Here is a 15,415-nt window from a genome sequence, read left to right on the forward strand (position 1 = left end):
GCCTTCTTTCTTTGCGTGCACATTTGGGCAGCGTTATGCAAATCTTCCCACATAGTGAGGTAGTGTTAGAACGAGCCGTTTTAGGTAGGTGTGGCTGACTATGAACTTTTATAAAGAATATCTCTTTGGATTTGAGACTTTAGTCTTTGCAACTTTACAGATCTTCTTTATGCACCAAGAGCTTGTAACACTCCAAAGAGAAAGGAAAAATTTAAATCGCATCTTATGACCCCTTTAATGTTAAATAGTTGAATACACTTTTTTTTTTGTAAGTTGGATTTTTTTTTGCAGTGTAGGCTTCATGCGTGTTCGCATATCCATGGAAAAAATAATCCTCTTCACATGCTGCAAAAATGCGCTTAGCATAATAGCAGCTGTAGACCGGTTATAGGCTACTATGGACTCTTTAAATTGACATGTTTGGCTGACTGTATTTTATTGATAATGAACAGACTGCGATGGCACGGTTGAATTGCTATAATATGTGGTTAAACAACATTAAATACTAATTTTTTGGTCCTACAGATAAGATTAAGACAGCCCGCAAAGTGTTAAAAAAATAAAAACGAACACTAGCTTCTCTATTCTTTTTGTATTCTATTCTATTTCTTTTCTTTTTATTTATTATACAATTAACAAAAGCAAAAAAGGCCTCTAACACTAGCGTGCTCTATTCTTTTTCTATTCTATCTGTTTTCTTTTGATTTATTAGGCCTATAATAATAAAAAACTTGCTACGTATACTATTACCTTAAGCTGAGACTTGTAATAGCACTTGCGTATCATTGCTCTTTTGTTGATTTTGATTGCTTCTATTGTCCTCATTTAGTCGCTTTGGATAAACACATCTGCTAAATGACTAAATGTAAATGTTTACTTTTATTTGTGCGCACTCGCAATAAAAAGAACATTTGTGTTTTTGTAATTAAGCAAACAAAAAGGATGCGCGTTCTGTCATCTCGGTTTCCTTTCCGTGAACTTGTCTGCGGATCGCCGCGCCTCACATCTGTTTTATATCTGTTAATTATTAATGTCAGATATATTTCGCATATTTATACCTTTTCTATTTAGATTTTTATGGAAACAGATTTTGTTATTTTTAATGTAACTTACATATATTTGCTTTAAATCATCCTGGCGACCCATTTTTGACCCAGGGTTGGAAAACCTAGGCTGTATAGTTAGGTCCATGCAGAAACCTGTGAACAATGCTCTTATAGTTGTGTCATCACCGTTTAGAGACCTCATTGAATGTTCCGGTAAAACTGAAGTTGTATTGTCAGTGTCGGTCACGGCACTTTTTAACTGCTGATTTGGATCCGGCAATGTTTCATTTACAAATTAAGCACTGCCTTAAACCACACAGAAAGACTAAACAATTGAATTACAAAATTGATTTAATTATTTAATTTGATGTACTTTGAGAGTATTTTCTTTCATCAGATCCTTACAGTATAGCAAGGCATATTTTTGTAATACTAATTTTCACAAAATACTGTAATTGATGCATGAAATATTGGCTTACCATCATTTGACAAATACCCATGCTTTGACATCTTAGTTACCAATTTATTATTATTATTTTCAAAAATAGCATGTTATTTGTCAGTTCATCATACCTGACTAGCACTCTGGTGTTGGGCTAGTGGCAACAACATTCATATTTTTATGACTGTTTTTATTAAGTGAAAATGTAATTTTCAATGTAGTTTTGGAAATATAAAATTTAAGTACAGCGTTGGTTATATTTGCATATTTATATTGATCCTATACAAACCATGTCAACTGGAAACCTACAGGAGACCAGAACCTTTTAAAGTCTGGTCAACGTTCTGTATCAGTTCTTGCTCAAAGTCCCAGACTCTTTTGTCTTCAAAGAGTTGCTCTTTGGTAAGATGCCCCTGCAGTGGGACTCTCACATGTACGATCCTACATACATTAAACGGTACAAGGAAACTGCCTCCAGTGTTTTTCAAAGATGAATGTACTGAAGTTTGCTGCACCTTCCTTGGGTTGACAATCATCTTTGTGGGATTGTAAATGTTCTTTCGATCAGGTTCTCTGTAAATGTGCTCCATGATATTAACACCAGGAATATTATTCCATTCTGCTCGTTTGAACTTACCACTCTCCTCAAACTGTGTTTTAGGGAATATGTGGTTCTCTATGAGGAACACCCCTATATTGGGTTGAGCAGACTGGAGGTCCTCCATAAGAGATGGTAAATTGGAGTGTTTGTAAGGCATGATGATTTCATCAATGTCATTCAGGAGAACATATTTGGATTGGTACATGTGCCTGTAAATGCACTCGTTGAGTGTTACCAACTGACCATAATAATGGATGTCACCCTTGTGAATCTTGATGTTCCAGCCTGATGATGGGTTTAGAAACTGGTCGATAGGCCATGGAACGATCTCCAGCATCCCCTCGGTTTCATAATGTTTTAAGAGCTTTTCCAAGTCTGGCCCACAACTAGTTTTATAGATGACCACATGCTGTACACCCAGAAGCTTGTACATCTCCATTGATTGAGCAAACTGCAGTACATTGTTGTAGTCACCAAAAAGGTTGGAGATGCACACAGTGAAGTTAAACTTGAAAGTCTCTTGTACAACCTTATTTTTTATTGGCAGATATTCCATTTTGAGGTTGGCTGAATCTATCTTGTCAGTTGTTATGAGGACATGAGTTGCATCTTGCATTTGTTTACCTTTACAAATCACATCTGAGGCACCATACGGGAAGCTAAAATGGTCACTGTGTATCTGGACATCTGTGTGAACAGTTTTGCAGACTTGTTTAGTGCTGCAGTAAACACAGTAAAGTGGCTGAAGATGGTTTCTGCTGATTATGCTGATGACTCGAATGACCCCATCAAGTCTGTGGTCGATAAACGCAGACACCATGAAATGCTCTGAGTCTTTGATGGGCATTATTGAATATAAAGCCTTTGGGATTTTGAATGTATTATTTGATAGAAGAGCTTTTATTGCTGGAGGAGCTTGTATGTATGTATGACTGTCCATGTTCACAAAAACGAGCAGGCCAAAAATAGTGACAATAAATATCAGTGAAAGCAGCACCTTAAATGTGTCTTTTTCCATTTGTGCTTTAGTTCCTGTTGAGTAAAGCAAAGAAATGTCAAAACAATCAAAAATACTTAAATTAAAATGCCAGGGGTGTCCAAACTTGGTCCAGGAGGGCCACTATCCTGTAGAGTTTAACTCGAACTTGACCTCAACACACCTGCCTGCAAGTCTGTAGAATGCCTAGTAAGAGCTTGATTAGCTGGTGCAGGTTGGTTTAATTAGGGTTGGAGCTAAACTCTGCAGGACCGTGGCCCTCCAGGACCGAGTTTGGACAGTTTTTTTATTTTTTTTTTACAGGTTTTATTTGTAACAAGAAAAAAAAAATTATTAAATGTTAATTAAATTATGTTTGAATTAATTATTATCTGGAGAAAAAAATGTCCATCAAATCAAGTTATTTATGTAACCAGGAATCTATTTTGCTGTCATGTGGACAGAAAAACATGAAGCACAAAAGACCCCTTTAGATGCTCATCATGGCTATTTGTCAAGATCATTTAAATACCACAGTATCACATATTTTGATCTTTTCATAAAAAGGCAAGTTTTGTTCTGGTCAGATAGAAGAGCCTTAAAGAGATGAAGAGAAGAAATGCTCCCCAGCATCTCCACACACTGTTAAAATTTGAGGGCAGGAATTGTCAGTGGGGGGAGTGAATAACCAGCGCTCTCTTCCACCCTCAATACCACCACTGAGGTGAGACCCTTGAGCAAGGCACCGAACCCCCAACTGCTCCCCAGGTGCCGCAGCACATGGCTGCCCACTGCCTCGGGTGTGTGTTCACTACTGTGTGTGTGTGTGTGTGTGTGTGTGTGCGCGCGCGCTTGGATGGGTTAAATGCAGAACACAGTTTCCAAATATGGGTCACCATACTTGGCCACATGTCACTTCACATTCACTTTCACCTAATAGGGGTTATGCGCAACAGACTTCCGTATTCTGTTATCCGGGTCTCGCTGCTTCCGGTTCAAGCATTTTGCATATGCTTAGTAGTTAAGTTTTACTCAAGATGCCTCCAAAGTAGATACCAATGATGATCATAACCAATGTCCACCACATATGCGGACTGAGATCTAAAAGTGTTTTTTACTTTTATTCTTTTCACATTTAGATATAAAAATTGAATAAAACATCAACAATAAAAAACAACTAGCTAGTTTAACTGATTATCTTAAAAGTCCATAGATATCGCTATTATTTAATACGGCTGTTAACACGTTCTCCGACAAGCGGAAGCAATGAGACCTGTTTTCCGGGTTTGGTCAGGTGATGTTCGACATATACCCTATAAAATCTTAAAAATATAAATATTAGTAAATAATAATTGTTTACTCTCATTTGCAGATGAAGTATTTAAGTAGGCCTACTTTTTAGTTGATGGTTACGTCACATATTTGAGTCAATCATTTTTATATATATACTATTTTAATTAGGCCTATCAATTTTAATGGTTGTTTAATTAATTAATTAATTTGAAATGTTTTGAGAAAATGAGAGAAAAAACCCTTCTAAAAATAAATGTTCCAAAACAGGGGTAGCCTATCATTTATGGTAACTGCGGTACAATCGTTTAAGAAGAACATTTTAATAAACCAAAGAACCTTCCACTATAACCTTTAATGAATAGAAAGTTTCCAAGTATTTAAAAGGTCCTTCACTTAAATACAGAATCAAATATTTTGATCTTTTTATGAAAGTCAAGTTTTGTTCAGGTTAGACGGAATAGGCATTAATAATCATTAATAACCACCTCAAACATTCATAATTCTTGAAAATAATTGTGGGAGGGGTATAGCTTGTAATGAGCATCAGGTATAAGTAGTCAAATGACTAAGAAGGCATAAATAGCGGTCACATCAATGTATGGTGAGTTTACTTTGTTACTTAAGTTGTGCTCAATGTGCAGCCTTTTTTTCCCTCTTAGACCTTTCCACACAGGGTGATTTATTGACGGTGTTTCCACTCACTGTGGGGGAATTGGGGCAGACAAGTATTTACTGTTGCGGTACCTCGTATGGGCTGATCGCTGTGTATAAGCGCAGAATAACCGTATTCCTTCTGTATTCAGAGTTTAGTTTGGGGATTGAGCACCAAGATTTGGTAACTGTGGTTTACTGCAGTGTACTTTCACTAAAGGGCAGACCACTCACTGTTTCTTGTGTATTTAAGTTTTATTTTGGGGGTGTGTTATATATATATATTTTTTTATTAGATATTTGATTTCATTTGATTATTAAATATCGTTTGTGTTATTTGTCTTTTGTTATCTGTGTTGTATTGCTCCCCTCTTGTTTGTTACAGTGTGCTGTGTGGTTTTGTACAGTGCTGACTCTGCATTGACACCTCTGGTGTAGGTGATCCAGGTGGTGTGGCATGAGCTGTGTGGTGTGTATCAGATGGTTGGCACTGCAGTGGTGAATAAAGGTTGTTTTTTGAGTTTGGGGTGCATGCTGTGGGTTTTATTTTTTTTCTCTTTTTCTGTCCCTTACAGATGGCAGTGCATGAGAGCAGGCCCAACCCTTCTTGCAATCTTGAGAAGAGCAAGTTCCTACTTTTATGGATTTTATTAAAACACCAACACAGATGTTTTATTTGGTGGTTTAATCTTTGATGGTCCATGCTAGGACAATAAAATTGTGATACTTTGACACTTTGTAATAGAGTATTGTGATTGGTGGAGGCTCCTCCTGCCTATATTAGGAGGTGGTGTAGTCAACGTATACTTTCGATACTACATTTTTGGCGTAGTCGGCAGGGTTTTAATGGGATATTAACTGTTGTGTATTATTTTGTTGTATGATTGGTGAAATAGAAACAGTGGCTGGCATGGGATAACAGAAAAGGAGTGACTGCCCAGACATACCATGCGGGGACCCAGAGGCCAGTGACTGCAAATAATTTGTTTTTGTTTTTTCTCTTTCTTTTTTAAATTTAAATATGAGTGTGGAAAGGGAATAGGAGGAACTTTTTGCTTTACACGAGGAAGTACAAAGGTTACGAGTAGCCAATGCACAGTTTCATCAAGGAGGGGGTGCCAATTTAGCTGCTAGTAGTCTAATGGGCCACCCAATGGTGGTAATATTGCTAGTAGTCTGTTCTGATGTTGTGCAATGCAAACCTGCATGATCAAGTAGTTTTTGCAATGTGGTCTTTGAAAGTCAGCTGGTCATCAAAGATTACACCAAGATTTCTGACTGAACTTGATGGGGTAATTGTTGATGAACCTAGCTGGATGATGAAATCATGCTGTAGAGTCAGAGTGGCAGGGAAGACGAGAAGCTCAGTCTTTGCCAGGTTGAACTGTAGGTGATGTTCTTTCATCCATGTCGAGATGTCTGCCAGGCATTCTGAGATCCATGCAGCTATACCATTGAATCATCTGGTTGAAAGGAAAGATAGAGCTGTGTGTCTTTAGCATAGCAATGGTAGGAGAAACCATGTGCCTGTATGATGGGTCCCAGTGATGTAGTGTATATGGAGAAGAGGAGGGGTCAAAGAACTGATCCCTGAAGAACCCCAGTGAACAGTTGATGTGCTTTGGATACCTCGCCTCCCCAGGCCACCTTGAAAGACCTACCTGTGAGGTAGGATTCAAACCAGTGAAGTGGAATCCCTGTGATGAGAGGGTGGACAGGAGGATCTGATGATCCACAGTGTCAAAAGCGGCAGATAGATCCAGCAGAATGAGAACTGATGATTTGGAATCAGCTTTCGCAATCCGCAAGGCTTCGGTGACTGACAATAATGCAGTCTCAGTTAAATGGCCACTTCTGAAACCTGACTGGTTAATGTCCAGTTGGTTATTCTGTAAAAGAATAAAAGTGATACCTGGTTGAGAACAACTCGTTCAAGTTTTTTTCACTTTGAATGGAAGGAGACAGACAGGTCTGTAGCTATCTACAAGTAAAGTGTTTAATGTAGGTTTTTTGAGTGGTGGGATTACCCAAGCCTGCTTGACTGCGTTATGGAAAATACCTGTGAGAATTGATGTTTTGATGATATATATGAGTGCTGGTAAGGGTGTATGAGAAATTGCTTGGAGAATGTGTGAGGGGATTGGGTCTAGAGGGCAGGTTGTAGGATGGCTGGAGAGGAGAAGTTTTGAAACTTTTGCCTCAGTGAGGGGACAGAAAGAGATGTGGTTGGTTTGAGTTCCTGTGTATGGAGCGGAGAACTGACTGCTGATGGTTTTGTCTGTGAAGAATGTGGCAAAATCATCAGCTGTTAAAGAGGTGGTGGAGGGGGACAAAGGAGAGAATTTAATGTTTTGAAGTGATTACGTGTGTCTGAAGTGCTGTTGATCTTGTGGAAATATGAAGATTTGGTAGTATGTACTTCAGCAGAGAAAGATGAAAGCAAAGACTGATACATACTCAGGTCTGACAGATCTTTTGATTTGTGCCATTTTTTCTCTGCTACCCTGAGATTGGGATGATGTTCACAAAGAACATCTGACAGCCAAGGGGTTAGAAAGGGTAGCGCATGCTGGCCTGGAGGAGAGAGGACATATATTGTCTAGACAATAAGTTAAAGTGGAGCATAAAGTGTCAGTTGCTGCATTCACATCCAGAGATGAGAAATGGGTGGATGAGGGAAGAGAGGAAGGCACTACAGAGGAAGGATGGGAGGGTGAAAGGAAGCGTAGTTTTCTCATAAAAGTAACTGGTAGAAGGGTTGGTGGCACACAGGTAGCAGGATGTAGGATAAATGTTATAAAGAAATGATCACAGATGTGTAAGGGTTTTACGAAAATGTTGTCAGCAATACAATTGTGTGTGTAAATTAAGTCAAGCTCCTCTATAAAGGTGCCCAGTTGACCAGGAGGGCGATAAATTACTACAACATGAAGTTTCATAGGAGCTGTTTCTGTAATAGCATGAGATTCAAATGAATTATTATTGCATAGGGGAGAATGGGTTGAGTATTTCCAATTGTTAGAAATGAGAAGACCAGCACCCCCACCCCACCCAACCTGATGGGCGGTGTGAGAGAAAGAGAAGTTGTTAGAGAGAGCAGCAGGGGTTGAATCATCTGGTTGAAATGAAAGATAGAGCTGTGTGTCATTAGTATAGCAATGGAAGGAGAAACCATGTGCCTGTATGATGGCTCCCTTGTGCCTAAGATGAAGCGTCATTCGTCTTCTGGACAAATCCACGTCTCATTGCTTGCTGAAGCGTCAGCACACAGATAACAAATAAATACACAGCTTGCCGACTCTTGAGTGAAAAGAGCTGTGCATGCCTTCACAATTAGCACACCAAATGCCAATAGCAGGCGAATTATTCAAATAGAAACTACTGTGGGACAGTTCGCCACATAAATGCAGTAAACAAGCAATACAAATATCAAAAGCTTATTCTTAGCCAACGTCTATTATTCTAATTATAAATAAGAGCAATCAAAATATAAATTATAACGAAATAATAATAATACAAATAGATGGTAAACAAAATAATCCTTCCTAGTAGCAAGTACAAATCTAAACAACAGAAATAGAAACGAAGTATTGAGCAAAAACGTGCTACCGCCTTCTCTGCTGACTAATCACTTCTGTTTATGAGAGGAAGTGTCCTTAGTTTTCTGGTTCCAATTCTAAAACTATGTCTATGATTGGATTGAGAATGTTGAAGCATGCCTTAGGGATAGGTCTATTACCAACAGAGAGAAGGCCCTCTTTCTTTGTGACCATTTCATTTTGTTTTTATTTATTTATAACCACTGTGCTGTCCAGCAGAGAAAGGTAAAATAAAAAGAAACGGTAATAATAAAAGTAAAACAATACATTTTAAGTAAGAGTAAGACCAATAATTATAATTAATTAAATGCAAGGGTAAAAAAATGAGACCATAACTTAGATTAAAAATCATATACAGGTATGTGAGATGCAGATCTCACAGACAGACTGCAAATGCACAGTCACCCCTCAACTTCAATCTTGGTCTTGGATATGACAGAGCAGTACTGTCTGAGAATTGCAAGCATCTGGCTGATTTATTCACATTTAAAAGATCTGACAAATAAGAAGGTGTCAGACCATTTAATGACTGAACAACATTTTAAATTAAATTCTATAACGCACTGGCAACCAATTGAGAGTCACTAAAATCGGAGTAATGTGTTCTCATTTGCAGGACCAAGTAAAAAATCGGGCTGCGGCATTTTGAACCATTTGAAGCCATGACATTGAGGATTGGGATAATCCAATATTCAAGGAGTTACCATAGTCCAAACGAGATAAAACAAAAGCATGTGTGACTCTTTCAAGATCTTTAAAAGATAAGAAAGTTTTAACTTTTGACAGTATGTCAAGTTTAAGATGGAAAAAACATGACTTACAGACTTTAGCCCTTCCCCTTTCCCCTACCCCTCCGTTTCGTGCGTTCACGTGAAGGGGTAGGGGTGTATCGTTTCTCTTTTGGTTGGAGGGGTAGGGGAAGGGGAAGGGCCAGATAGCCCTTCAAACGAAGATTTTTCGGGACCACCCTTCAAACAAAGGGGTATGAATTATCTCTGCGTAAACCAGCTTCAGCGGCAACATGGCTGCCCAAGCGAACAAAAAGACACATAAATGTAAGCACTTTTGGGCATTAATAATGATTTTAACGAAAAGTAATCATTTGTTTTATGTTACTTTCAATCGTGAGTTCATATTTAAGGTCATGTTACTCAAAGAAATGTTTGCAAAAAATCGCTAAAGTTTGCTAACGTCATATCATTACAGACTGCACGATAGTGCCACAACATATTTTCATGTCTGATCAGGGCGATAACCAACATAGGCATTGAAGAGGCTAGTACCCCCCATTAATTATAAATCGCTAAACCCTTTTCTCAAATATTGCCAATTCGAGAGAGAGACAGACAGAGAGAGAGGTGAAAGTTGCGTGTATGTGCGTCTGTGCGTTTCTCTTTTTAGAGGGAGTTTACTTCAAAAACAGTGATATTATCCTCTTGTTGCTGGAAAATATAATGTAGCAATTCAGTATTTAAACTGTTACTAATAAAAGTCGTGGGGCAGTGTTGACAAGTATCTTTGCTCCTGGATGTGTGAGCTGATGCTGATATGTGTGTGTGTGTGTGTCAGTAAGCAGGGCATTAATATAGAATGATAATTAAAGGCTCTAATGCACATCAGCACGCCAGTATAGGTGTGTGTATTGTAGGAGCTAGACGACGTATGATGACGTGTGACGGCATAGTAGTGGTGTCCCAATTCTTAGGGGAATATTTTCACCCCTACCCCTTGACACTCCGTTTCAAGGGACAAGGGGAAGGGGTAGGTGGAGGTGGAGGGGAAGGGGAAGGGGTAAAAATAGAATTGGGATTGAGCCTTAAAGGGGTCATATGATGCGATTTAAATTTTTCCTTTCTCTTTGGAGTGTTACAAGCTCTTGGTGCATAAAGAATATCTGTAAAGTTACAAAGACTAAAGTCTCAAATCCAAAGAGATATTCTTTATAAAAGTTAAGAGTCAGCCACGCCTACCTAAAACGGCTCGTTCTAACACGCCCCCACATATGTACGTCGCTATGTGGGAAGATTTGCATAACGCCGGCCAAATGTTCACGCAAAGAAAGATGGCATAACTTTTATTCTCGCTGTAGTTTTGTTGTCGTAAAGATGCTGTGTGCTTCGTTGTGAAAGCGAAACTACTTTGTTTGGTCTTCCAAAAGAGGACGATATCTGCTTCGTCATGTGGATCGCCGGAGTCCAGCCCGGAGTCGTCACATGTCCTTCCGGATGCTCCTTCGTCGAAATCGCCGGCCGCGCCGTTCTCAAGCCCACCCGCCTCTGCTCACTCTAACCCTCCGGCCGTTCCTCATAACCCTCCGGCCTCTGCTCATTGTAGGCCGCCGTGTGTGACACTGTTTCGTTGTGAAAGCGAAACTACTTTGTTTGGCCTTCAAAAAATGGACACGACTAGAAATAGTGGTTAAGTTGTATTTACTAGACGTATTTGCATACAAAGTAAAATATTTAAACACAAGCAGTTAATATCTTACTATCTATAATATCACAATCTGGCATCTATTTATTATGCATAGGTATTGAAGGCGTATAAGGGACCTATGCGCAAGTAACACATTTTACTGACCCAGCTGGTATAAAATCCCCTGCCTTTTCAAACACATGGAATCTACCCTCGCAGGCAGGCCTCTAATCTATGAAAATAGCGTAAATCCTACCCCCAGTCTACCCCTTTTAATACCCTCCCATCAGAGTGCTAAAAAATAAATGAATGGCTCTTGTCTCACAATACTTTTTAACTCTCTACGCAATGCTAGATCACGTACATGTTCAACAAATTGGTTCCTAACCAAAGTGTCTGGGTCTGTTATCTTATTTGTGTAAGAGCGCTGAATGTCCCCAATTAAAGCCCTCAAGGGATGAGAAAACTCTTTTAAAGACTTTCCATCTTTTTGCCTTCTATCAAAAACAAACAAAGAAAGCATACAATTCTTTTAAAATTTGTAAAATAACTTCAGGATTTTTCCGATCTGTCAAATAATGAAATATGATTTCTGCTTTTGCTTCCCCTCCAAATTATATCACATTTTAGGCCAATCTGAAATAAACCTTTTATTGCTAAAATTTTAGAGAGAGCTGAGTTTTTTGGCAACAAACAGTATTCTTGAAAAATTCCAGACAGGGTTTATGAAAATTCATAGTAAGTCAGCTCTTTTAAGAGTATTGAATGTAATTTTGCCAATTTTAGTGCTTTTAGATTTGAGTGCAGTATTCGATGCAATTGATCATGCCATTCTTTAATCGTACCTTGAAAAGTGTGTGAGGATCCAAGGAAGTGCCCTTAGCTGGTTCAGATCTTAGTAACAGAACATTTTCAGTAGGTATTGGTCTCTCTGTTTTAACTATAGCAACTGTAGCACCTATTATCTGTGGTGTTCCTCAAGGCTCAATTTTGGCTCCCATCTTTTTTTTCGCTGTACATGCTTCAACTAGGTTCAATTTTCAGGATACATGGAGTGTCTTTTCATTTTTATGCAGATGACACCCAAATCTACTTACCTTAAAAACACAATGGCAAGAAAGGTTTAGAAACCTTGCTATCATGTCTAGCTGATGTAAGATCTTGGATGACTCAAATTTTTTTGCATTTCAATGAGTGTAAGACTGAAGCAATTGTCTTTGGGCCCTCTGTGGGTAAAGGAAAATCAAATATTAATAGTTGTCATTTAAATTCTTATATCAAACCAACTGTGAAAAATTTGGGAGTTCTTTTTGATTCTTCCATTGAGTTTGACCAACATATTAAAGGGGTCATATGATGTTACTAAAAAGAACAGTATTTTGTGTATTTGGTGTAATGAAATGTGTTTATGCGGTTTAAGGTAAAAAAAACATTATTTTCCACATACTGTACATTATTGTTTCTCCTCTATGCCCCGCCTTTCTGAAACGCGTCGATTTTTACAAAGCTCATTGGTCTGAAAAAGCAAGGTGTGCTCTGATTGGCCAGCTATCCAGTGCGTTGTGATTGACTGAATACCTCAAGCATTTGACGGAAATGATACGCCCCTCACCATATTGTGATGATGCCCTGTCCGGCCGGAGCAATGATTCAAAAACATGAAAACCCATTACAAACGAGGCATTCGTTGCATCCAGTGGGGACATAATTACGGATTATAATGACTTATATTGTCTTTTTTCATTTTTCTATGGTCTCGGACTCGTTGGTGTTTGCACTCGGACTTGGTCATTGGACTCGCCAAATGTTCTCGTTGGTCTCGACCGAGTCCAGCAATATGCTTTTTTTCTCCTTCGAAACAAAACCACATTTGCAAACCAAAACGCGTGGAAAACGCTAGGCGCGCCGCTTTCTCCTTCTTTCCAAAGCCCTCTGTAGCCTGCGCTCTATGCTTGCGCTCCCGTGGCGTCTGCCGTTGCTAAGCAACTCTGACCTGCGCTCTCCATGAAGACCCGGACGTTTCAGCAAAGGATAAATGGATTTCCAGCATTAAAAATCCCTTGCAGTAGCTCTGCTACTACATGTATTTAAAAAATGGCTATCCTTGTATAGCTATGATCAGCTGTTTCTCCATCATGGCTTAGCTTTCAATTTTGTTACGGGAAAGGATGAAGCTGATTGGTTGATTCTTGTCACATGACCCACGGTGCGCTTGCTGTGTTTTGAAAAGTTTAGATGTTTCTAATTTAATTTTCTACCTGTTAGGTTGTGTTTTATTAACGTCTACACCTACCCCAGCCTTAAACTAAACCCTTTACAATAATGAAATACTAATTATTGTTGTACAGTATGACAAAAATGACGCTGTATTTATGTGCGCATGCCCAGTAGCGCCAAACGTATCCCTTCTAGCCTTAACCGCGCGCATGCGTCATATGCTGAGCTTTGCGTGTGAGCGCTGTGCGAAGCCATCAATCATTTACATTTTTGACCACAGACAGGATGTCAGCAAACAGCAGCATTATACAGTATGATTTTACAAACCACAGAGAATTCTTCGACGGGCCACAGAAGAAGAAGAAACACAAGGCCAGCTGCAAATTTAGCAACAAAACTATTGCAGAAACCTGTGGGACATCATCTAATTTCGTAAGGCACCTGCAAAGACACCACAAAGAGAGGTAAGTTGAGCCGGAAGGCATCCTGAACATAAGAATTAGCCTTTGTATTTGACTCTTTGGTAACACTTTACAATAAGGTTAATTAGTTAGCTACATTAGTTAACATGAACTAATAATGAATATTCCTTCTACAGCATTTATTAATATTAGTTAACTTTAATTTCAGCATTCATTAATGCATTATTCAAATGACAAGTTGTGTTTGTTAACATTAATGCACTGTGAACTAACATGAACTAAAAATGAATGAACAAGTGTATTTTTATTAAATAATCTTAACAAAGATAAATAAATAGTGTAATAAATATATTGTTAATTGTTTGTTCATGTTAGTTAATACATTATTTAATGTTAACAAATGACACCTTATTGTAAAGTGTTACCGACTCTTTTTATGAGGTTAGAAACAGGGCTGAAAGATGAATCGTATTTTCATTGTCATTGCAGTATGAACATGTTATTTAGCAATGGGCACCGAAACGTGCTATGAAATAGCAGAGTTGGTGGATTTAGGAGCCAGAGTGCAGAATTCAGCACTCAACTAAACTGCGATGACTCATCTGAATGCCTTTGATTGGCCATTGCATTAATAAACTCAATGGAATCGTATGTTATTGGTTGTAATGCTCACCGCTGTAAAAAAAAAACTAAAAATGTAGTTTTATTTGTTGGCCCTAATATGCAGTTAATTATTCATTTATTTATGACAAGTAATCATCGTTGCAAAAAAAAAACTCCACTGGTATCACACATAGCAGAATTTCCTCATATCGTGCAGGACTATTAGAAAGGCAAAATCAATGCAAATCAGTGGATATGTCTGCTATAATGATTTTAAAAGAAAGTTGATTGATCTCCTGTTATTCAATTTCAACACTAATAGAGGATACTGCATTTCTTCTTTTCTCCACAACAAGGACAAATATCCACATTTGCATGCTCTTGCTCTTAAAGTGCTGTCTGTCCCTGCATCTTCAGCACCAGTTGAATAAGTTTTTAGTGCTGGAGGACTTCTTATGAGGCCTCATCGAGCAAGCATAGGATCAAAAATGCTCTCATCTCTTATATTTCTCAAGTGCAACAATGGACTTCTGTAAAACAGAAAAGAATACTGAGAATGTACAGTATGAGGATTAGATGCAGAGCCAGTTCAGGTCAGGGTCCTGCTATCCCATACTTGCATCCAATTCTGCACTAAAACTGTGTTGGTAATCCCCTGGGGGATTTTGATTTGACTGGTACTCCTGAATATGTTATATATTATATGGCCTAAGGCAAACACACACACACACACACACACACACACACACACAAACAGATAGCTGAAGATGTTCATGTTTATTAGTTTTTTTTTGTTGAAAATGCTCCTTTGGTTTATTACAAGTAATAAGTTCAAGAATGGGAACATGTTCATTGCAGTCATTTTGGAGTTAAAATGTTTTGTAAATGTTTTAGTGACACCTGTGTTGCTTGTTATGTGTTACATTTTCCATTGGCAGCCCAGAATGTTATTGTTACACTATAATATTGTTATACACAATTATTATTATAAAGTAGTATAATATACGTATATATAATATAATATTGTATAACAATATTGTTACACTATAATAAAAAGACTGAAAATGTGAAGTTGCACTTCAGTTTGTGTGAAATTGCTATACCTAAAGTAAATAAAATGTAAATAAAGTAAATAAAAATAATTTGATCC

The 15,415-nt window shown here is 38.2% G+C and overlaps 1 protein-coding gene across 1 annotated transcript; it reads right to left on the reverse strand.

Moving 5' to 3' along the window:
- Nucleotides 1–1,603: 1,603 nt before the first annotated feature.
- LOC107575379 (uncharacterized) lies at nt 1,604–2,992 on the reverse strand. The gene has a single exon (XM_016261766.1). The coding sequence runs from the start codon at nt 2,934–2,936 to the stop codon at nt 1,794–1,796; it is 1,143 nt and encodes a 380-aa protein (XP_016117252.1). The 5' UTR covers nt 2,937–2,992; the 3' UTR covers nt 1,604–1,793.
- Between the last annotated feature and the right edge of the window lie 12,423 nt (nt 2,993–15,415).

This window comes from Sinocyclocheilus grahami, unplaced genomic scaffold, assembly GCF_001515645.1.
Source record: "Sinocyclocheilus grahami isolate Dianchi unplaced genomic scaffold, SAMN03320097.WGS_v1.1 scaffold2601.1, whole genome shotgun sequence".
NCBI lineage: Eukaryota > Metazoa > Chordata > Actinopteri > Cypriniformes > Cyprinidae > Sinocyclocheilus > Sinocyclocheilus grahami.

Coding starts and splice junctions, on each gene's coding strand:
- LOC107575379 (XM_016261766.1), bottom strand. CDS start 2,936: ATGCCCATCAAAGACTCAGAGCATTTCATGGTGTCTGCGTTTATCGAC.